At 40.9% G+C, this 22,648-nt stretch overlaps 1 protein-coding gene across 6 annotated transcripts in view; it reads left to right on the top strand.

Annotated features, from left to right (window-relative positions):
- The window catches only part of Auts2 (activator of transcription and developmental regulator AUTS2), a 1,106,086-nt gene that overhangs the window by 478,869 nt on the left and 604,569 nt on the right, over positions 1-22,648 (top strand). For all 6 annotated transcript variants that reach the window (XM_031342055.1, XM_031342053.1, XM_031342058.1 and 3 more), the window contains exon 3: positions 10,016-10,117. In XM_031342055.1, the coding sequence (XP_031197915.1) occupies positions 10,016-10,117 (102 nt within the window). The remainder of the gene's footprint in view (positions 1-10,015; positions 10,118-22,648) is intronic.

Raw genomic sequence — 22,648 nt, 5'->3', positions numbered from 1 at the left:
CCAGAACAATCAGACCCCTCCATGTGCAGTCCTTGGTTGTTGGTTGAGACCCTGGGAGCTCTGAGGGTGCTCCAAATACAAGGGCATCTACATTCATAAAAGAAACGTCTTAGGCATTTTATTTTCAGTTTGTGTGTATAGTATATGATGTATGCAAAAACACCATATGCATGCAGTGCCTACAGAGGCCAGAAGAGGGCAGAAGATCACCTGGCTTTGCATGTGAGCTGCAATTTGGGTGCTGGGAATTGAACCTGGGTCTGCTGAACCATTTTTCCAGCCTAGAGGTTAGACATACAGTCTTGAAGGACAGAAATCTGAGGTTGTTTTTTTGTTTGTTTGGTTGATTGGTTGACTGGTTGATTTCGTTTGTTTGGTTTTGTTTGGGGAGCGGGGGTTGGACTTAAAATGTAAAGATATTTATTGCTTCCTACAGTCCTGTACAAGCTAAAGACGCTGGCTAGTGCGGATTCAGTTTATATTCTGCAGTTTCTTAACAAAGACTCTTTTTTGTGTCCAGGTTCCTCAGCTCATTGTTTGAGAAGTGTTGTTTAATGTACACGGGTTGGATGTGAAGACACAAAGCACAACAGTCTCAGATTTGTTTTATTAGGTAGATATATTTTGTCCTGGTTTGATTGCATGAAGCCTTCGTGACATTTTGGGTAACACTGAGAATCCGTGTTGCCCACATTGCTTCAAAAACAGAAAATAGGCTCTTCAGGTACCAGCCTTGCCCTCTGTGTTAAGAACCAAATGTTGGTAACATTCTGCCCATCCCAGTTAGCTTTGTCACTTTGATGTAGCCTATAAACATCCTTACTTCCTCCCCTTCCTGTCACCCATCTCTTCATATTTTACCTAGTTTAAAACTGGGATGTACTTTTCAAATGGTGTCTTCTGAAACAGTAAGAAATCAGTGCTGTGTGGTACCATGACCCTACGGCGATGGCCCATCAGATTACAGACTAATAAGATAGACAGTGCTGAAGCTCATGTAGGGTTTGAGACCTATCCTGGTTATCACTGTTACAAAGACTCCTTCTAAGAATAGTTAATTCAGTTAGTGACTTGTTCATGAGAACCAACCCCAGCCTTCAGGAATATGTGTACGAGAAATCATGTAAACTGTACCTGCAATATGACAAGACAACCTATCCCCTCTTTCTATCTGCCTTTAATTTTTTTCCTCAGGAAGATCACATTGTACTTCTATAACCAACCAGGTTACTTTTTAAAATGATGCTACTCACACCAAATTAGTACTTGATCGTACACTTTCACTTTGGGGGAGACATTGTCTTATGTAGCTCAAGATGGCTTTGAACTTGCTATGTAGACAAAGATGCTCTGCAACTTGTGATCCTTCTGCCATGGTGTAGCAAATGTTGGGAGAAGAATATACCACCATGTGTAGTTTGATATAGGCAGTAGTGGAATTCGAACACAGGGCTACCTGTGTCCTGGGCAAGACTCTAATCACCAAGATACATTCTGAGCCCTGTAAACAGAATTTTTTTCTGTGTTCTTGTTTCATGGTGCAGAGGATTGTATCTAGACTCACATATGTTCCTTGCCGTACATATATTTGTAGGTTTATATCATTCTGAGATATGCTTGAAAAAATTTATTTCAAAACAAGAAAGAAAACCTGTTAGTAAAATAAATAGGAATCTTAACTGCTTCACATCATCTAAATTATTGAAGTGGCAATCTTGTCAGTAAGCACATGTAATACTTAGAGAACCATTAACTTCTGTTAGTGGTTTTTGACCTTTTACAGAACAAGTACTTTTAAAAACCTTAAATGCCAGAATGATGATTTCTTTTAAACTCACAGTAATTACATACTGCTTTCTCCTTTATTTTTACTACACCTGACTCTTTGAAATAACTTAAATTACCCATGATCGCTGTTTTATGGAACAAAATCCATCACTGTGCGTTCTGAAGGATGAAGCATCCATGGACTGAGTTAAGGAGTGTACGTCACTCTTCGTTTTACCTGCCAATCAACTTATTGACACATTCAGGAAAACAGCCTTTCATGACTTGTGATCTCCAGCCCAGGCATTATCAACCAGGCATTGGGGTCAGCCCCCTAGGCCCATCCCTGCATGAATAGAGTGCATGCAGCAAAGGCTTATGGCTGAAGCTAAATAAGAAGATTAGGTGAAGCAGGTTGATGTGAAAAGCATGCTGTGTATTGAAGCCTCTTCAGATATTGGACAGAAGTGCAGGACAGAAGGGTTACCAGGCCATGGTTAGCTCTTCTGACTTGCTACATCCATTAGAGACAGGGATAGGACTCAGTACTATTGGTTCATGGAGCCCAGGGTTTCATCCCTGGAGCCTGATAAACTGGGTATGGTGGTGCATTCCTATAATATCTGCATTCAGTAGGTAAAGGTAGGAGGATAAGAAGTTCAAGGTTAATGTTGGGTATATAGTAAGTTGACACCCGCCTGGCCTAGATGAGAGAGACCCTGTCTCAAATCAGACAACAAAACAAACAGGGAGCATAGAATTCTAAACTAAATGCTGGTCATTAGTGTTCTTAGGAGTATTCATTGAAAGAGAGTAGGAGGAGGGGATAGATTCCATTCGTTGTTAGATTTGCTTGATTTCCCTTTTAACAGGTTAGGCAGAGTGGTAGAGCCCCTTTGCTCAGTTCTAGCAAATGCCTTTGCATGTTGTTGAGGAACTTGACAGAAGCAATCTTTAGATAATGAAGGCACAACAGCCTCATTGATGGCGGCCAAACAGGGAAAGAAAGGTGACACATACTATAACCTTTCAGGTGAAAAAAAGGAAGAAAGGGAGGGAGGACGGAAGGAAGGAAGGAAGGAAAGAAGAAAAGAAAAATATACAAGAAAGACAACTTCAGAGCTGGGCTTTTTTGTTTTGTTTTATTGTCGTAATCCCTGTGATGTAAAGAATGACAACAGCCTGTTTGTATCCTCAAGAGAAGGATTGTATTCACCTGCCAGGGATGTTACAACAAATGGTACAGTCTGTGTCTCAAGGAGCTCTGGAGGCCGACAGTCCACGTTTGATGCGGAAGACGCATCTCAGCAGTAAACAGCTTGGTTAGCCTGTACAAAAGCCTAAATACACCCCACCCCCTGAGATCTGAAAACTAAAAACCAAAGAAAAGGGAAAATGCCACAGTGTGTGCCATTTGGCTATGTGGTGGGCCTCTGTGCTTATCTTGTACCTTCTGCCTGTGTCCTCAAGTGGCCTTTTCTTCCACGTTTGGAGATCCTGGCATCTGTCTTGATGCTGCTTTAATTTTATCAACACTGATTAGAATAGAATATTTTGTGCTTGTTGTAGTCCATTTTCTTTCATCCTAAAAAGAGTTCCATAAACTGGAGCAATAATCAGCAGTGGGTGTTTACTTAGCTCATGGTTCAGTGGGGTGGGAAGTGTCAGAGCACAAGGTTAGCATCTGGTAAGAGCTTTATGCTTGTGTCTTAACATGTGGAAGTGGAATGAATTCAAATCAGGTAGAAAAGAAAGGGTTAGGTGGGTTAAACTTACAGCACATTCAATCCAGCCAGTACTAACAATATATGTCAGGATATGGGTGACATTATTTCATCCACAAAGATCCATAGTTACCTAACCTCCTCTATTAGTTACATTCCCATTGCTGTGCTAATATACCATGACAAAAAGGCAGCTTAGAGAAAGGTTCATTTTAGATAATAGCTCCAGAGAAATATAGAATCCATATTGATGGAGAAGTCATGGCTACAGGAACAGGAAGCAAAGAGATCACAGGAAGCAGGGATAGAGAAAAGGAAGTGGAGAGATGCTATAAGCCCCCAAAGGCAGACTCCAGTGAAAATCCTCCCTCATGGCTCTGCCTCCTAATGGGCCCATTATCTCCTCAAATAGTACAGCCAGGTGGTGAATAAGTGTTAAAGTAGGAGAAATTATGAGTGACAGTTGTTATTCAAACAATATCACCTTTCAGAGGTATTGATTGGGTGATTAAGTTCTCAACATGTGAAGTTTGGAGAACACATTGGATACTCTGTAGACCCCCAGGGGACTTCTTTAAGTTTTATCATTCCAATTAGTATTGCCTCTCTCTGAAGTACCAAGGTTTGAGTCTTCAATTTATGTGTTCCGGGGGAATAAAAGTCTATTCAAAGTATTGTAGGAATATTCTAGATGGTGCGTTTTGACCTCTACTTACTTAAATGTCTTCATTATTTAAAAAATAATTGATCACAGAACTTGCGACACGAATTGTGCTGTCTTCACAGAGATAATATAGCTTTCTGTCCAACAGTCCTTCACAGATGATGGGGTTACTACAACGTAACTTAAAAAGAGAACTGTGGAGAGAGGAGAAGCCTTGACTGTAATGAGGGTTTTATTTCTGATCTGAATTGACATGAACTCAGTCCAAACTATAGCAAGTTGGAAAGAAACTTCATGTCAATGTTCATATCACAAAATTTTTGATAACTGTCAACCCAAGTATTTTATATCATAACAAATTCTATATACTCTTGATTTTTCAATTAAAAGTGACATAGAGCTGGAGAGATGCCTCAGGGGTTAAGAGTTCTTGTTACTCTTCCAGAGGACTGAATTTGAGTGCTGAGCACCCATATTAGGTGGTTTGTACCTCCAACTGTGGAGGGTCTGATGTTCTTTTCTAGCCCCCATGGGTACCCAGTTGCCCATGTGCACACACACACGCAGACATACACACATACATATAATAATAAAAGAAATCCTTAGAACAGGGATAAAAAAAGAGTTAGTGTGTTTTCTATACACTTGATGATCATACATTGTGGTGCCCATCTTTAATTCTAGTCCTTGTGATATTTAGGCATGAGGATCAGGAGTTCAGGGTCTTCCTTGGTTACATAGTGAGTCTGAGATCCTGACTCAGAATATACACACACAGAGACACTCTGAAGCTCAGTGCTGAAGTCTGAAGATGATAGTGAAACATCATGGTGCAACCTCAACGGTTACGTCCTAGATCCCATTATTCCATGTATATAATATAAGATAAGATAATATGTATCACTTCCTTTATATCGCAGCTTAGCCATTCTTAGTCATCATCTGTAAGCTTAGTCAAATTTTATTCTTTGCTCAGATCAAGGGCAAAGTGAGCTTGCTCCATGGCAACTGACTGTGGTGCCTCACCTGTCTTTTCAGCTCAGTTCTTCCCTACTTTGTTTATTTGGAGTTTAGTTGTGTGAAGGAAAGTGCCTGGTTAGAACTTGAGAGATGTGGAGAGGTTTACAATGTTTCAAGTCCAGACCCAGATTATCTCAGGCCATCTGGAACCTCCTTAATGGCCATGTGCTACTCTTCTTTGCTTCTGTGTCCTCTCTAACATATTTGTGAGCATTTGGTAAATCCTTTGTAATATATAAATATGTCTCTAATTTCTATCATTCCAGACTAAGAACCCATTCATACGGCATTTGAGGCCTATATTGAGAGAAATTCTTTGCTCTAATCCATCTACCTGAATTTTCTACCCATATATTTGAAAAGCATTTTGAATTGTGACCTTCTTGTTCTGTTACAATAAAGTCTTCATCAAACTGTCACCATGTCAGAACATGGAGTTTGTGGGGACTTAAGTCTGTGGTCACTCCTACTTGGCTTTAGAATGAATGATGCCTCATCCTCTTTGAGGTGAGATTGAAGTTGTATGCTTTCTGTCCTCTGCTCCTATGATCCCTGATGTGTGGTGGAACTCCTGCCTTTCCTGCTTGTAAGATGACATAATCAGCCAGAGAGCTCTGATTGCCTAGTTCCTTCTTGTTTATGTTTATAACTGTACAGTGAGATTGATCTTGGCTCATTTCTCTGTCCTTATTTAGTTTACCTGCTACCTTTTCAATACTGGAAGTCCATTGAACTCCTTTAAATGTTTAATCATATACATGTTGGACAAGTAGAAGCAGCTCTGTAATTGTTTGGTTTTGAGAGAATAGCAGTGTCCAAATCATTGACCTTAAATGTTTGTAGGCACATTGTTGTAGAATATTTTTAATCCCAATCTGGGGTTTGTACCCTGCCTTTGATTATTGAGTTCCCAGGTAAAAGATACACACAGACTTCGTATTTATAACAAGTCTTTATTAGGACCAATTCTGGGCATATATCTACCCTCTATGCTATTAAAATCTATTTTCTAGCAATAACCCCGAGTTGTTACTTACTTTGTCCCACCTGAGATGCTTGTAACTCTAGTTAACCAGTCCTCATGGCCATGCTTTCGTTGACTCCTAACCCATGGTGTCTTTCTCCTCTCTCCACCTCCTTTGTTTCCTTCGCTTCTCCTCCAACCGCAAGCCCTGGAACCCCAAATCCCACCTATGTCTTTTTTGCCCAGGTATTGGCTATCAGCATCTTTTTCACCAATCAGGGATTACTTGGGGGGTCAGGGTCACCTGGGTCTACCTATGGTTTCTGTGAGCAACCAGTATTTGGCATAGGAAAAGGCCAGACTTCAACAACACATCTCCAAAAGAGTGTCCAGAGTTTCTTTCTGTCTGCCCGCTCCCCATCTCCTCTTCTCACTGAACCCAGACCCTGCTAATTTGGCAAGACTGGCTAGCCCACAGATCCTAATGACCCTCCTACCTCTGTTCCCCTAGCCCTGTAATCAGAAGAGCATGTTCACATTACCTGGCTCTCTACTTAGGCACTCGGATCCCACTCTTAGGTCCTCATGTATGCATGGCAAGAGCTTTGCCAACTGAGCCATCGCACCAGCCCCCTCTCCTTCTCCTTTTTGTGCATTCCATAAATAAAGTAGGCATTACCTGTATTCATGGTGCAGCTTCCTACCTCAATTAACCCAGTCTAGAAACTCCCTCACAGGCAAGCCCAAAAGTTTGTTTCCTTGGTAGTTCTAAATCCCATCAAGTTGACAATAAAGATTAACCATCCCAGCCATTAATAACAGTTGACACTCTCCTGAGATCACAGTTCCAGAATACAGAGAACATATTTTCCACAGTGAAATCTAATGAAAAGAAAACTTGGCGTCTTATGTTTTATAAAAGATAACTCTATTGATAGAATTACCACCACCCATGCCATATACCCACTTCGTCATTTTGTTTAGTTTGCTCTAATTCAGTTGCCTCTAGTGAAATTAGAGAATGTGATACAGAAATCTTCATGTAAACACAGTCATAAGAATGTAAAGCTTGCTCGTCAGATTTCTCACTGCCTGTGTTACAGCAAACGCTTTCTTACACTGGCCACCGTGGATGTTGGGACAAATCGATGCAAGTGGATTGATTTTTCTCAGGTCTTTAAATGTTTAAGCTCGCACCTGGCCTTTGTGATGTCTCCTGCTTGTAGGTAATAGCTGGGAATTCCAAGTGAAGGATTACAACTTCTCAGCTACTTATGCTACCCCCAAATGATCCATTGGTTGCGGCCGAAAATACCAGCTTGAAAATATATTCGTGGGATTAGGAATGAGCACGTCTTCGCTGAAATCTTGCGGTTTAGCTTTAGCGCTTAGGGTAGTCAGTCCGTGCCTTTGAAATATTGAGCTGGCTGACAGCTTAAAATCCTAAGTTTCCTTTAAACTTGAGCTGGGCTTTGGAGGAAAAAGGGGGAGGCCCAGGAGGGGTGGATTTTATGTACGCTTCTCCAAACAGAATTCACTTAAGTGTGTTCGCCGCCAGGGCCTTGGGAATGCAAGCAAGCTCATTCCTTGCCTTCCTCCTTGGGTTCTGCCCTCAGCCCAGATCAACATTTAGTCAGATAATTGACGTCAGAGCCTTTGAAGTCTGTTGTGGGCCTTGTTATAAAATCATTCCCCTTTCATGAAGAAACTTGGAGAAGGGACTCTTTGCAATGTCCAGGTTTTGGTAAGCTAGTTGTGTAGTAGAAATATTTTTTATTTTTATTTTAATTTTAAATTATACTTGCTTACTTGTGAGTTTGTGTGGGTGCACATGGGGTTGGAGTTCAGTTTGCAGGAATCGGCTCTCTGTTTCTTCCATGTGGATCCTGGGCGTTGGCCAGCCACCACCCCAGACTTACTAAAATAGAAAGGGAAGAGTAAGATGCTGCAGAATCGTGACTTGTGTGTTTTATGTGCACCTCTAACTGTGCACTGAGTATTACACCAGTTAGCAATCACCAATGGAATCATGAGTTTGGGTCCTGGGTTTTGGCGTAACTCTGAGTTCATCGTTTCCTGTTTTTCATTTCTGATTGGAAATGGTTCTGCCTCTCCATTATGAGAATTAGTTAAATAATACATCTTGTCTTGTTTTTGAGACAGGCCCTCATGTATGCTAGACTGCCCTTGTACTCACTGTGTAGCAAGGATGACCTTAAATTACCAATAGTCCTGCCTCTACTTCCCAACACTGGGATTACAGGAATGTGTGTTACCACGCAGGGTTTCTGACATGCAAAGGATCAAACCCAAGGTTTTGTACAATTATTCTGTGATTGGCTGCTTATGAACCAGAGCATATGTTCTCTGTGCAGGTTTGACTGTTGCAACATTACTGCTTTCTTGCATTTGAAAATTATAGTGGGTGAGAGGAGTCAGCTGATAAAGGCAGTTTCCATGGAGCCTGAAGACCTGGGTTTCATTCCTGGGAACCACAAGGTTGATGGAGATAACTGATTCCCACAAGTTATTCTTTGGTCTATGAGGCATGTATACCTCTCACTAATGTGCACGTATAGAAATAAGTAAATGTAGTAGATTTTTTTAAATGTATTATAATTAATAGGGCTGGAATTGAAGCTCATTTGATAACATCTCACATTCAGTGATGTAATATAATAGTGCACCCGCCCTACTAAGGTACATCCTAGACCTCAAAACAAAAAAGAAGAAGGCAGACATTTGCGAAGAAAGTATACTGACTGGTAACACACTGATAAGAAAAGGCGCACACTGCTCCCCATCTGCATTAGGTTAGAGTTAGTAGATTTCACATTAATGTAGGAGAAAAACTCAGACCTTAAAGGGCTGATAGAAAGTAAAATTAGCACTATTTTTTGAGGTCTGTTACAGAAGATTTCCTGGAAAGGGGAGCTTTAGATGAAAGTAATAAAAAAAATGGCTTTATTGAGATGTCAAAGGAAAGAATGCTCAGTTTTGGAGCTGGGTGATAAAGCCTCTGTGCCTGAGATGAGCCTAAGCGAGGTCTGAAGGCTTGCTTGTACACCATGCCAGAAGACTAGGAATATAGCTTACCTGATAGAAAATTCGCACAAACCCCCTGTGTTCAATCCCCAGCACTTCCTAACCTGGGTGTGATAATGCTTCATGCTTGTAATTCAAGTAGTCAGAAGATGGATGATGGAGGTCAGAAGTTGTTAGTCAAGCTTAGATACATAATGAGTTCCAGGTCATTCAGCCACATGAAACCCTGTGTTAAAGACAAAAATGAATAACATGTTAAAGAAGGGGAAGAAAGACAGAAGGATCAGAAGTTTAAATCACCTTTGGTTACACAGTGAATTTAAGTTATTCTGGCCTACCTGGTATCCTGTAGAAAAACACCGAAACGAGCATGGGTCTGGAGAGGCGATAGCATCTGTACTGTTCTAAGAACCTGAGTTTGGTTCTCAGCACGCACAGTGGGGAGCTCACAGCTATCTCCTGCAACTCCATCCATAGTGGATCCAGTCTCTTCTGGCCTCCACAGACCTGCACTCATGTGTGAGTATACACACATACACACTTACATATACACACACTCACATGCTTACAACATATGTACGTATATACACATATATACTGCACAAATATGCATATACACACGTACACCCATGCATACATAAACACACACCTATATACACATGCATACACACACACACACACACACACACACGCAGGACAACTTTTTATAAGTTTCAACTAAATAGAAGGATAGATTGGCATTGCCCAGGGCTCACAGTTGATGAGCCAAGAAATGTATGTGTGAGCATCCTTCTGACTTTCTCCTGTTTTGCTTCTCTCTGTTACCTTCAGCTCAAGCCAGGACAGAACAGCTGCAGGGACAGTGACAGCGAAAGCGCTAGCGGAGAATCCAAGGGTTTCCAGCGGAGCAGCTCTCGGGAGAGGCTCAGTGATGTAAGTTTCAAATGCATCAGACAACTCCTGGACCAGTATGAAGCCCTTGTGGTGCAAGGCTTGTACCTTCCCTACAGATGGCTCACCTGAAGTAGCCATGTTAAGCATGCTTTCTTGGTGTATGTGTTTGTGTGTCTTTCTGTCATCCCAAAATGTAGGTTGAACTAAAATGTATTTTAACAAATTATGGGGGTTTCAGGGATGGAGAAGTGGGGAAACTTGTAAAAGCTGAAACCTAAGTCAGATTCCCCTGACCCAAGTAAATGCCAGGTGCACATAGGATCCTACCTGTAAACTCAGGGCTTACGAGGTACAGATAATAAATCGCTGCAACTAGCTGGCTCAGTAAAGTAGCCACAACCGCCAACTCAGGGGTCAGTGAGAAGCTTTGCCTCATTGAATAGATTCGGAGTTGGAAAGATGACTCAGTGGTTAAGATCACTGGCTGCTTTTCCAGATGACCTGTGTTTTACTCCTAGCACCCACATGACAGCTCAAACAACCATCTGAAACTATAGTTCCAGGTCACTCTTGCTTCCCTGGGCTATATATGCAGGTGAAACACCCATATATTAAAATAAAAATAAACAAATAACCAAGCGATTGAGGAAGACACCTAGTGTCAATGTTGGCTTCCATATCTACACTCTTGTACTCCCACAGCTGAGAACGTACCCAGGTACACGCAGTCATGTAACTAGACTATATGAACTGTATAAATATGGAAAAAGAGTATAATGATGGAGGGACTATTTTTTCCCTAAGAAACAGGAGATGGGCCAGTGAAATGCTTTCATTGTAAGAGCACTTGCTGTTAAGATATAAGTTTGATTCCAAGAACCAACAAGGTAGAAACAACTCTTGAAATTTATTCTGACCTCTACCTACTCGTATTATGTCTAGCTCATTCACCTAGGCTAAATAAACAAATAAGTAAATAAGTAAATAATAAAAATAAGTAAAACCAGAAGAACCGGTAATATTTTTATCTGAACAACAGTCAGGCAGTACCAAACCTACAAGATCACATCATGGTGCTATGCTAAGGCTTTTCATAATTATACCTTGGAATCTGGTAACTATCCAACTCTGTTGGTTTTCTTCTGTTAAGATGGGATGTCTGTCCAGTCAGGTACTTGGCAAGAGAGGGAATTATTAATAAATTTCCCAACAGATTTCTAATTTGGAAACCTTGTTAAAAAAAAACAACAGTCACCAAGAATTGAATGTATCTGTTCTTGTCTAGACCTGCCCTTGTGTACCTGCAGACCAGATTTCTCCCATCAGCCCCCAATAGTCCCATGTTACCAAGGAAACTGAGGTTCCCTTTTTGGGTTCATAGTTTTCTTAATAAAAGAAGCTAGCCAGGAATCAAAAGACATCTCAAGGACAGTTTTATTAGCGTTTAAGAGAAAAACAACACAGGAAACAAGATGTAAATTTCTACAGCTGCTGTAACCAGACTAAAGGGTCAAGGCCTGAACCCTACCAAGCCAGGTTCACTCACTTATTCTCAATTAAGCTAATTAAAAAGAGCCAAATTAATAATGAAAATCATAATAAGATTTATTCAGTGTGGCCACATTGAGAAGAGCGGTAAAGAGATCCAACAATACCTTCCGGTCCTTGGAGGTATGGTTTAGATAGAAGGAAAGAAATATGGATGATTAAGCAGTTTAGCCAGGTATAGTCTCCTATGTACTCCAGGTCTCCCCTGCAAGGTCACTTGTCAATCTCTTGTCAAGCAAGCAAGTTCCTCCTCTAGCTGCCCTGCAGGCCGTGTAGGCTTTTCTAATCCCAGAAGTGAAATTCTAGTCCCTTGGGGTCCATTCTTTCAATAGTCTGATGGCCGAAGAGGGGAACACAAGCGTCTCATTAGGATATATTGATTCCTGCCAGATGGGCCTTTATGCTGCCGGGAGGAGGGAAAGGGAGAAGAGCACAGAACGTCATGCGGTTTGTAAGCAGCCACATGGATAAAGGAGAGAGGGGCTTCAGCATAAGCAAACTGGCCCAGGGTTTCAGGGAAAGTGCACTTAGCCTTTGGCAAGTACCCAAAAGGGGGGTATGGAAAAGTAAAACAAAAGACCGTCCATTTTGAGTCTTTACTTAGAAAACTATTCAGGTAGAGACTCTACCAAGAGGAGGCTTCTGGGAAGGGAAAGTAGATATCTAACAGGATAATAGCCCTTGCCATCTCCTTCTGGGTAGCATGGGTTCCCAGTGCTAGAGATGGAACTTAGAAAAAAACCCCAGATACCTTCACCTTTCCATATGTCTCAGGAATGACAAAGCTAATGTTTACCTTGCAAAGGAAGGGGGTGGGTCCCAAAACTTATGAAGTTTGAGGCTACTGCAGCCACCCTGCTTCTCCTGAAGTCCTTCTATCCTGCTTTGGACCCTTCTGGTCCTCCTGGATCTGAATTATTGATTGTCTGCAGCAGTATGTCTTTTGGTTCCTTATCTTGTTAGCACCACTACTGAAGGACCCATCTCTGCCCCTGTGAGGATGCTTGCAAGGTGTCTGGAAAAACTAGGTTCACTGTGTTTCCATTCTCTAACATTACAAAGCTGTGGAGCTATGATGAATATTAAATGTAGAATCAGGCCTTTACCAAGGTGAGTTCTCCTCCTCATTCACTCTAAGGAAACAATCATTGTCATGAGCAAGATCTCTGTGTGTTGCAGAGAAAGTACTATTGACTTTTTGTTCAAGGGAAATAAGAAATTCTACTTTCAGTGTTAAATATTATAAGCAAATATATATAATTTTTATTACATTCTGTGTGTGAAAGTACTCGGGCATATACCATGTTGCACATGACATGGCCTCTGTGTGGAAGTGAAAAGACAACTTGGTGGAATTGTTTCTGTCCTTTTAATATATAGGTCTCAGGAATAGTGTGTATGTATGTATGTATGAATATGATTTTAAGTACTTATATGCCATGGTTCTATACTTCATAGTGTTTTTACTATAGCCATTAAAACAAAAAGACTGCAGATAACTGCATTGTACCAAATGACAATACAACATTACTCAGACCATTCCATATAATACTGCATTATCCTGACTCATTCATATGATATTATATTACATCACATCATTCCATTTGATGATACTGCATTACCTCTTCACACTTCATAAAATAATACTTTACTATTCTGGCTGGCTTGGTCAGTGTTCTGTTGCTGTTAAGAGACACAAGGACCAAGGCAGCGCTCACGAAGAAGCATTGAAGTAAGGTCTTGCTTATGGATTTAGAGGTGCGGTTATGGGGCCAGGCAGACATGTTAAAGAAGTAGCTGAGAGCTATGTGCTGATCCACAAGCATGGAGACAGGGAAGGCAGAGTGACACAGAGACACTGAGCATGATATAGCCCATTGAACCCCCAAATCCTGCCCCTAGTGACACGCTTCCTCCTATAGAGCCAATACCTCCTAATCCTTCTAAGGCTTTCAAAGAGTTCTACTTCTTAATGACCAAGCATTCAAACACATGATCCTATGGGTGCCATTCCATCAGATTGCTCTAACTGGTTCCATATGGTGATTATTCTGTACTGTTCTGACCCATTTTGTATGATAATACATTACTCTGCCCCATTCCATAAAATTAAATATGTCACCCTGACAAATAACATGTGATAATATTGTCTTACCCCGGTATATGATATAACTGTATCATAATGTTACATTTCCCTGTATCAAACAAAACAGACAGCGCCATGACACAACTTTTTTTTACACTTCCAAGGAAAATTTGTTGTTTTGTGTGTGTAACTTTTCATTCTTAGAAGAATTAATGGGATTAAGCAAAGCTATTATTTTATAGTACTCCTTAATATGTTATTAAATAAAGAATACTGTCTTTACCTATGAATGTAATTCTGTATGTAAGATTGATAGGTTTTCTGGGTTTTGTTTTTTTAGATTTTTAGGGGGATGGGTTTCATAGTTTTCTGATTGAATTATACAATCACAAAATCATAAGTACTGTGCTGATCTGAATTCTGAATACTTAATGACTTATTCAGCTCTTGTGAAATTGTTTTATGTGATTTATTTGGTTTTTTTTTTTTTTTTTTTTTTTTTTTTTTTTTTTTTTTTTTTTTTGGTGTTTGTGTTTTGTATTTTGGCCTGGCATGAAACTTTCTATTAGCCAAGGATGGCCTTGATCTCTTATCCTCCTGCTTCAGCCCTCCACATTTTGGGATTATTGGCAGGCATTTCTTCCCGTGACCACCTTGCCATGCATTTAGTGTGAGGTCATTTTGATATTGGAAGTATTTTAAGGGTTACCTAGTCAGACTTTAGTTATGGCTTAGTGTAGTGGTTCTCAGCATTCCTAACCTGTGACCCTTTAACACTTCATGGTATGGTGACCCCAGCCTTAAAATTATTTTTGTTGCTATTTCATAACTGTAATTTTACTAATGTTATGAATTGCAATGTAAATACTGCAGTATATCTGATATGTGACCCCTGTGAAAGAGACCCACAGGTTGAGAATGGGCTGGCTTATAGGATGGAGCCTGGGTAGTTCAGCACCATCTATGATTTCTTGAAGATTGGGTACTTTTGCCCTTTCAACTGCTTTCACTTTTGTAGAAATAAATTCCAACCTCTCTACAAAATGGCCAAAAGTGACCTCAAAACAGTCAGTTAACACAAACCTAGAAGCTAAAACCATGAAATGCACAGATGAAAACAGATAAATCTTCATGAGCTATATGATTCCTCACCGGGTTGTTAAAAGCATCATGCCAAAAGCATGAACAGCAAGACATGAATAGTTCATTGGACTTTTGTACCTCGGGAGGATTGATCTGTGAAACGTAGGGAAAGTACGTGAAAACCACATAACTCATAGGTGTTCAGTATCTATCCTATGCAGAGTATTTCAACACTAAGAGGACTGCCTATTTCCAGATGACGCTGGGCTCTTGAACAGCTGCAGCTGCAAAAGAGAATTCCAAAGAACTGCTGACAGTGTGAGAAGATTCTCGAAGTCCTTCGTCCTTAGTCATTAGAGGTGCAAATCAAAACCAAAGGGCCTGCAGATACAGCTCAGTGGTTATGAATGTAGACTGTTCTTGCAGAGGACTAAACGGGTCACAGCACCCATCTGGTGTATTCACCACCACCTTCACTTCAGCTCCAGGAGATACAGCGCCCTTTGTCACTTATTGGGGGCCTATACTCATATACCTCCTGAGCAAATGCATAAGTAAAAATCTTTTTAAAAAAAATGAAATGGGAATCAATTTACTCTTACTAGTATTGTTATAATAAAGTGAAAATAAGTAAATAATAAATGTCAGTTGCATGGGAGGAGCTGAAGCACTCTTATATGTTTCTGACAAGAGTATAAAATCATATGGCCATTGAAGAAATCAGTTTGGAGCTTCCTCTGCCGGATAAATTGTAAAGTTGCCCTATTACTCAGTTGGTCTGCTTTTCAACATATACTTTAGAAAATAAAAAGAGAGAGTTTGTTTTGAGTTCTGAGACCTTATGTGTATAGAAGCCAAACAATTCCTGTCCTTCAAAAAAAGAAACAGCAGAAATACGTGGTATATATGTATATAAAGGAATATAGGCATCCACAAGAAGTATATTGACATTGTAATATTGTTTCTGTTGCTGTGATAAAATACCATGATCATAAACAAGTTTGGACAGGAAGTGTTTATTTCGCCTTGAAGTGTACAGCATCATGAAGGGAACTCGTGCCAGGAACTGAAGGCAGGAACTGAAGGCAGGAACTGAAGGCAGGAACTGAAGGCAGGAACTGAAGCAAAGGCCATGGAAGAATGCTGATTACTGGCTTTTGCTCCCATGGCTTGCCCAGCCTGCTTTCTTATATAACCCAGGATCTTCTGTCCAGGAATGGTCCTGCCTACAGTGAACCGGGCCCTCTTATATAAATTATAAACGAAGAAAAATGCTCCCACAGCCTTCCCTTTTTCTTAGTAGAAATTCAGTTGAAGTTCCTTTCTCCCAGATGACAATGGCTTGTCCTAAGTTAGGTAGAAAAAAAGAAAATCCAACCTGGATACATATTTAGTACAAAGTGGATATACTTTAAAAACAGCATGGAAAATGTGACACATTCCTGTAAGGCCAGGACAAGTAGGAGGATCATCAGCTCAAGGTCAGCCTAAACTACAGAGACTCTTATCTCAAAACAACAATCTCATTTGCAAGCCAACCTGACAACAGAATTCCTCTTAGTATTGAAGTGGCTTACATCTACAATCCTAGCTACTCCAGGAGCTGAGGCAGGAAAGGAAGTCAAAGACCAACTGAGGCCATTAGAGAGGCACCTGTAATCCCAGTGGTTATAGAAGCCCAGACAGGAAGATTTCAAGTTCAAGGCTAGCCTGGGGAATTTAGCAAGACCTTGTCTCAAAATAAATTTTATAAAAGCTAGGGATGTAGCTCTCTGGTAGAGAGCTTGCCTGGGTCAGGGTTTCATCCCAAGTACCATGTAGTTTTTACAGAAAAAAAAAAATATTTTTTTTGACTTTTGATTTTCAAAATATCCTGTATTTTTCTTATTCTTGGCTACTGGCTTTTTTTTTATTAAATTAATTTATTTTTTACAGTCCATATTCCATTCCCCATCCTGCCACATCCACCCTCCAATGGTTCCGTATCCCACACCTCCTCCCCATGCCCCATCTCCATGTAGCTGACACAATTACTGAGGCTGCGGAGTGCTCACAGAAAGGAACCTATTATGATTAACCTCGGAAAGACCCAACAAGCTGCTGAAAGAGTCAGATGCAGATATTTGCACCCAAGCAATGGACAGAAGCAGCTGACCCCTGTTTTTGCATTAGGGAAGGCTGAAAGAAGCTGAGGAGAAGGGTGATCCTGTAGGAGGACCAGCAGTCTCAATTAATCTGGACCCTCGAGATCTCTCAAACACTGGACAACCAAACAGACAGAATACACCAGCTGATATGAGGCCCCCGACACACTTACGGTAGAGGACTTCCGGGTCTGTGTTCATTCAGAGATGATGTACATAACCCTCAAGAGACTGGAGGCCCCAGGGAGTTTAGTGTTGCTGGCTTTTTAAATGAATAGGAAATATAATTCTAATATTCTGTCTGCCAATTATGTCTGTTGTCATTAGTATTTTTCCTTGCATGGCCATGCTTATCTGCTTCTTTGCATGACTGTGAGTTAGAATTTTTTTTCAGTGTGTGTGTGTGTGTGTGTGTGTGTGTGTGTGTGTGTGTGTGTGATATGTGACTCAAGGGGTCCAAAAGGTGGTGTCAGAGCCCTCAGGAACTGGAATTAAAAGCAGTAATGAGCCATCCAAAGTGGGTGCTAGAAACTGAGCTTGGGTCAACTGCCAGTGTAGTAATCATTTCTACACACTGAGCTGTCACTCCAATCCTGACAACCCTTTTAGTTGAATGTGAAGTAGCATCGATTATTTCTTGAAGGTGCTACATCTTTCCTTTTATTTCTATATGTGTTACTTGTTCTGACCAGTGTTGTAACTTTAAAATAGTTTCATCCTTTGGAGGTTTCCTTTGGTGTTTTCTGTGTGGCACCAGAAGGACCCGAGTCTACAGGTAATTCTCTGGAGAGTGACTATGTGGACTACATCATGTCATAGTAAAAGGACTCTCCCTGTGAGTTGATCAGAATGTGAAGGATTTCCTTCATGGCTGTGCTGGAAACCATTCCTGGTTCTTCCTAGAGGCTGTTTAGCTCACCTAGCATATTGTTCTCCACATATGTTCTTACATGAAGGTCATAGGGAGACCTTCACTCTGGTGTACCCAACCTGTGTCCTGTAGACAGTGTTTGGAAGCGGAATGCTTTGAAAATAGCTCAACACAAAATCTGCTTTAAAGTTTTAATTTAAAGTAAGTATGTGTGTGTGTGTGTGTGTGTGTGTGTGTGTAAACTCAACTTCATGTCTCTTGACCATGAACTTCCAGTGTAATGTCGAAACGTTGACCACATCTGGTAACGTATGGTTCTTGTGAACCTTCTTCCTCTCCATCTTCAGATTTATGAACTCCAACCATCTTGTTTTTTCAAATTCTTAACTCTATCTTCTCAACTCTGCTTACCTCCATAGGCTCCAACTGAGTCACCCAGTACTGCATACAAAAACTTCTACAGCAGTTATCTGGGAAGATTGTTCTTTGTAGCCCAGGCTAGCCAAGCATGACCTTGAGCTCATGATCTTCCTTTTTCCACTTCTCCAGTACTGTGATACCAGTTGTGTGTCTTCATGGCGGTTTATTCTGTGCTTGCTTGTTGGAACTCAGAGCTTTGTTCATGATAGGCAAACATTCTCCCTACTGAGCCACGCTCCTAGACCCCAGTGGAACTCAACCTTTCTTCTCTCAGATCATGTCAGCCTACACCCCTGTTGCCTGATAGCATCCCCCACAAAATTTGCATATTGTTCTTTTTCTTTTTTTCTTTTTAGTATCATTAGTTTGGGGAGTATATTTGGTCCATATTAGTCAGCGATACTCACTACAGAGTTTTCATCCGAGATAAAAATTCCCTCCAGTCTTTCACACTCATATGGTGGTATTTGTAGATACTTAGACAGTGGAAGCTTAGTCTCAAGTGATGCTAATCAAGACAGCCTATTGTTCTAGCTTTGATGTTTTAAACTCAGCAGGCAAAAAAAGAATAAGGAAAAACAAACAAACAAACAAACACCAACCAAACCAACCCCAAACTTTGACTCATGTGCAAAGCTTAAACAACCCAATGGGCTTGGGTTTTCTATATTAAGTATTCCCCAAACCATGTGGCCAACAAGGATATAATTGGCCACAGGACTGTAAGATTGTCTTCATCAAGGAGACATTATAACCCATTTAGATTAGTCACAAAGGGAAAAGTTAAGGGAAATAACTGAATATATAAATATTCATGAGGAGTTATTCAAGGGGGAAATATTGCTTCTGATTTATGCAAAATTTTATAATTGAGGAAGTTGTCAAAACTTGGGGATTGAACTTGAAAACTTAAGTACATGGAACGAAGCCTGGGATACCAGATCATAAGCATCTGTTACCAATAGCACAGAGATCCTGTGTTCAGACAGGATCATTGTATTACTGTGCATTCCCCCAGAGACTCGGGTGCAATAAGACCAGTCCTCCTACAGAATGAGTTTACTCACAAGGTAGAAATAGAGAAACCTCAAGACCTACAGCTGATGGCGAGGGCCCTTGGAAGGTTGGAAGGTTGGAAACTCCGAACGTTTCCTTACTTTTGAAATCACTTGAAAATGATACACTGGCGAGAAAGTATTCAGGAGGAATTCCTTCATGAGTGAGTGAGGGCCAGGCCTGCATTTTCCTTAGTACTAGTACTAAGTTCTTAGATGAATGCAGTCTGTCTACCTTAGCGCAGGCTGTCTGCTTTCCTGATCCGTTCTATAGATCTAAATCTGAAACTCATCTTGGCAGTTTAATAATGTCTGATCAAATATCTGTGTATCCCCCCATTCATTACCTGGTCGGGTTGACCCAGAAATTCTTCATCTCAAGTCTCATTCTGAAGTTCTGGGATGAATATTGAATATGGGAACAGCGGTAGATACTTTTCAACTCATGATAGGTTGTTTAAAACTAATTTTAAGATGTGAAAATAATTGCTTAAAGCTTTTAGGGTTTTGGTTCAAAGGGGCATGGGGGCATGTTGTTTTGTGGTAAGAGATTTACTAATTATATCACAGATAGCTAGATTGCAGCATGACCCGTGTGAGATTGAGGTGCTCCATGTGTCTGATGGCTAGTCCATAGTTGGTGTTGCTGTCTGGATTAGCTATATGGTGGGGAGACTGACTCTAGAGGATAGGCTTAGCTTAGTTCAGGCAACCTATGTTTAGGAATAATTGAAGTTCAATCAAAACAGAGGAGCTGTATAAAACATAGTGTGGCCCTGGATATTAGCAGTTACAATCGGGACCTTGAAATGTTGCCTTCGCTTTTTGTGTGAAGGTGGGAGTGACAGTGGATTCAGGAAAAACCTCTGAAAATAGGAGTATTTGGGTGAGAATGTGACGATGAAGGAGAAGGGAGGGGCTGCAGATTTGATTTGAAAGTCACGTGGCTTTATTCAGGTTGTTACTCCATTCATAGTTTTTGACACAGAGTAGTCCAGGCTGGTCCTGCACCTCTTATATATTGAAGGATGACTTTGAACTTCTGACTCTCCCACCTCCAATTCCTGAGCACCATACACAACATGATTACTTCATGTGGTACATGGCATGAACTCTGCCAACTGAGCAGCATGCTCAGGCCCAGTTGTGCCATTTGCAGTGGACTTGGCATGGTAACGTATTTCCTATGCCTTGGTCAGTTTGTATCTTATCTCCAAAGCATTTATGCCTCTTTAATTCTGGACTTTCTATTGTTTTCATTGTCGTTAAAATAAAACATACAAACATAAAAGCCTGGCCTAGAGAGTCTGCTCAACAGGTAAGAGCCCTTTCTTTTCTTCCAGAGGACATGCCCCCCCCCGCCGCCCCGCCGCCCAGCACTCATGTCTGGTGGCTCAGAGGTACCTGAGTTACCTTGCCAATTCTTCAGGCACTTATACTCACATATTATAAATACTGATTATGCCCATATTTGAAAATAACATTAACAGATCTTAAAAGAAAACTATAGAAAAATCTATGAATAAACTTTCTTTGTACTCCTACCATGGAAATTAGATCTTTATGTGTTTCCTGGCTATGGTCATTGTTCATGCTCAGGAGACAAATAGGTTTTGGAAGTATTAGGTTTGGAAGACAAGATGCCATATGAGATACACACACACACACACACACACACACACACACACACACACAGATTAAAGGAGCTCATAGGCAAAATGTATGCTCTTACCTGGGCATGAACTCCACACATCCTTCTTGTATTTGGAAAACTTGAAGAGTAGTGTTGTCCTCTGTGCAGATCTGTAATAGACGGCACGAATCTATTTTAGACGGTGCATTAGTTATTTTCAGTTGTTGTGGTAAAATGCCATGACCAAGGCAGTTTATAGAAGGAAGGGCTTATTTGGACTTACAACTCCATAGGGATAGGAGTCCATCGTGTCAGCGAGGCGTGGCAGTTGGAGTGGGTCTGAGAGCTCAATAAGTGGAAGTAGGATGAGGACCTCAAGGACCATGGCTAGTGACATGCTTCCCTAGCAGAGCCATACCTCCCCAAACAGCACCACCACCTGGGGTACCAGGGCCTGTGGGGGACATTTCTCATTTAAACCACCACAGATGGATAATCAATTTTGTTGCATTGTCAAAGTAGCTGTGGAGCTAAAGCCAGTCTAGATAATCAATTTTGAAATCCCCTGTTGTCAGTAAGCTGTTAAAACAGAAATGTTAACTTCATGAGTTTAATGAGAAGCTTTGAAGACTGCTTAGTGACAGAGATATAGGAAAAGGCAAGCTGGAAGCAGAGAGAGGAGACTAGAGTAAGTATTTAATGAAGGTGTACTCTCAAGGGCAGCTTCCTCCCTCCTGGAAACTGTGCTTCAACTGTGTATCCCACTACTCTCCCACGGCCTGTGGTGGCTGGAGACCAAGGCAGAGAGTGTTCCTGAGGAGGCCTAAGGAGATTGTTCTTTTCAGAATAATGTTGTGATAAGATAATTTGCAGATATAGCTGAGGTAGTGATCTGATGGCAGACCAGCGGTGCTCCCACCCTCCTTTACTCAGTAGGATGACAAGACACGCCTCCCCTACCTTACCAACCTCACCCCAATCTCCTCTTTTATCCACTTCATTGGAAATGTGAATGAATTGCTGAATTTCAGAGGAAGGAAAGCAAAGCTCTGTTCATTTAGTGAGTGGACTCTTTTCCCTAATCATGGGTATATTAGATAATACTGCAGAGGTCATTTTGGTTTGTGAGAGGGTGTTGCTTGTTTTGTTTTTGTTTTTGTTTGGAGAGGGTCTATGTAGCCCGGGTTACATTTTTGTAACGAGTTTTCTGATAGACCACGGAGCTTTATGAATGCTAGGCTAGCACTCCACCAACGGAGCCACACACATGGTTTTGAAGTGAAGGAAACCTGATCCTTCTTTAAAGGAAAGAGAAATTTAAACCTGTCATTTTATTCTATGGATATAGATACACAGCTGTTTTTTGTTTTTTTTTTTTTAATGATGAGGACTTTTCTTGTTTTCTCCTTCCTTTTCCCATTTTTAAAAATTAAAAATTAATTAATTTAGAGACTGTGCCTTACTATGTTCACTTTGTTGGCCTAGAACTCAGGATGTAGACCAAACTGGCCTTAAATGGTTGATCTGCCTACCTATGCATCTCAAGTGCTACTGACATAGGCATAGGCCACTACTTCTGTTGCTAAAATTTCTTTTCTAGGGAAGATAAAAATCAAAACAAAATAAATTTGTCTGTCCTCTAAAGGTCCCAGCTACAAACCAAGGTATAATTCTGCCCACGTTTTCTCCAGGGAACCAATGTGTTTATTTGCCTTGCTTACAGAGCAGTG

The sequence above is a fragment of the Mastomys coucha genome, unplaced genomic scaffold (genome assembly GCF_008632895.1).
Source record: "Mastomys coucha isolate ucsf_1 unplaced genomic scaffold, UCSF_Mcou_1 pScaffold22, whole genome shotgun sequence".
Lineage (NCBI taxonomy): Eukaryota > Metazoa > Chordata > Mammalia > Rodentia > Muridae > Mastomys > Mastomys coucha.
The sequence above is the reverse complement of the archived record's forward strand: the minus strand, read 5'-3'. Positions and strand labels throughout refer to the sequence as shown.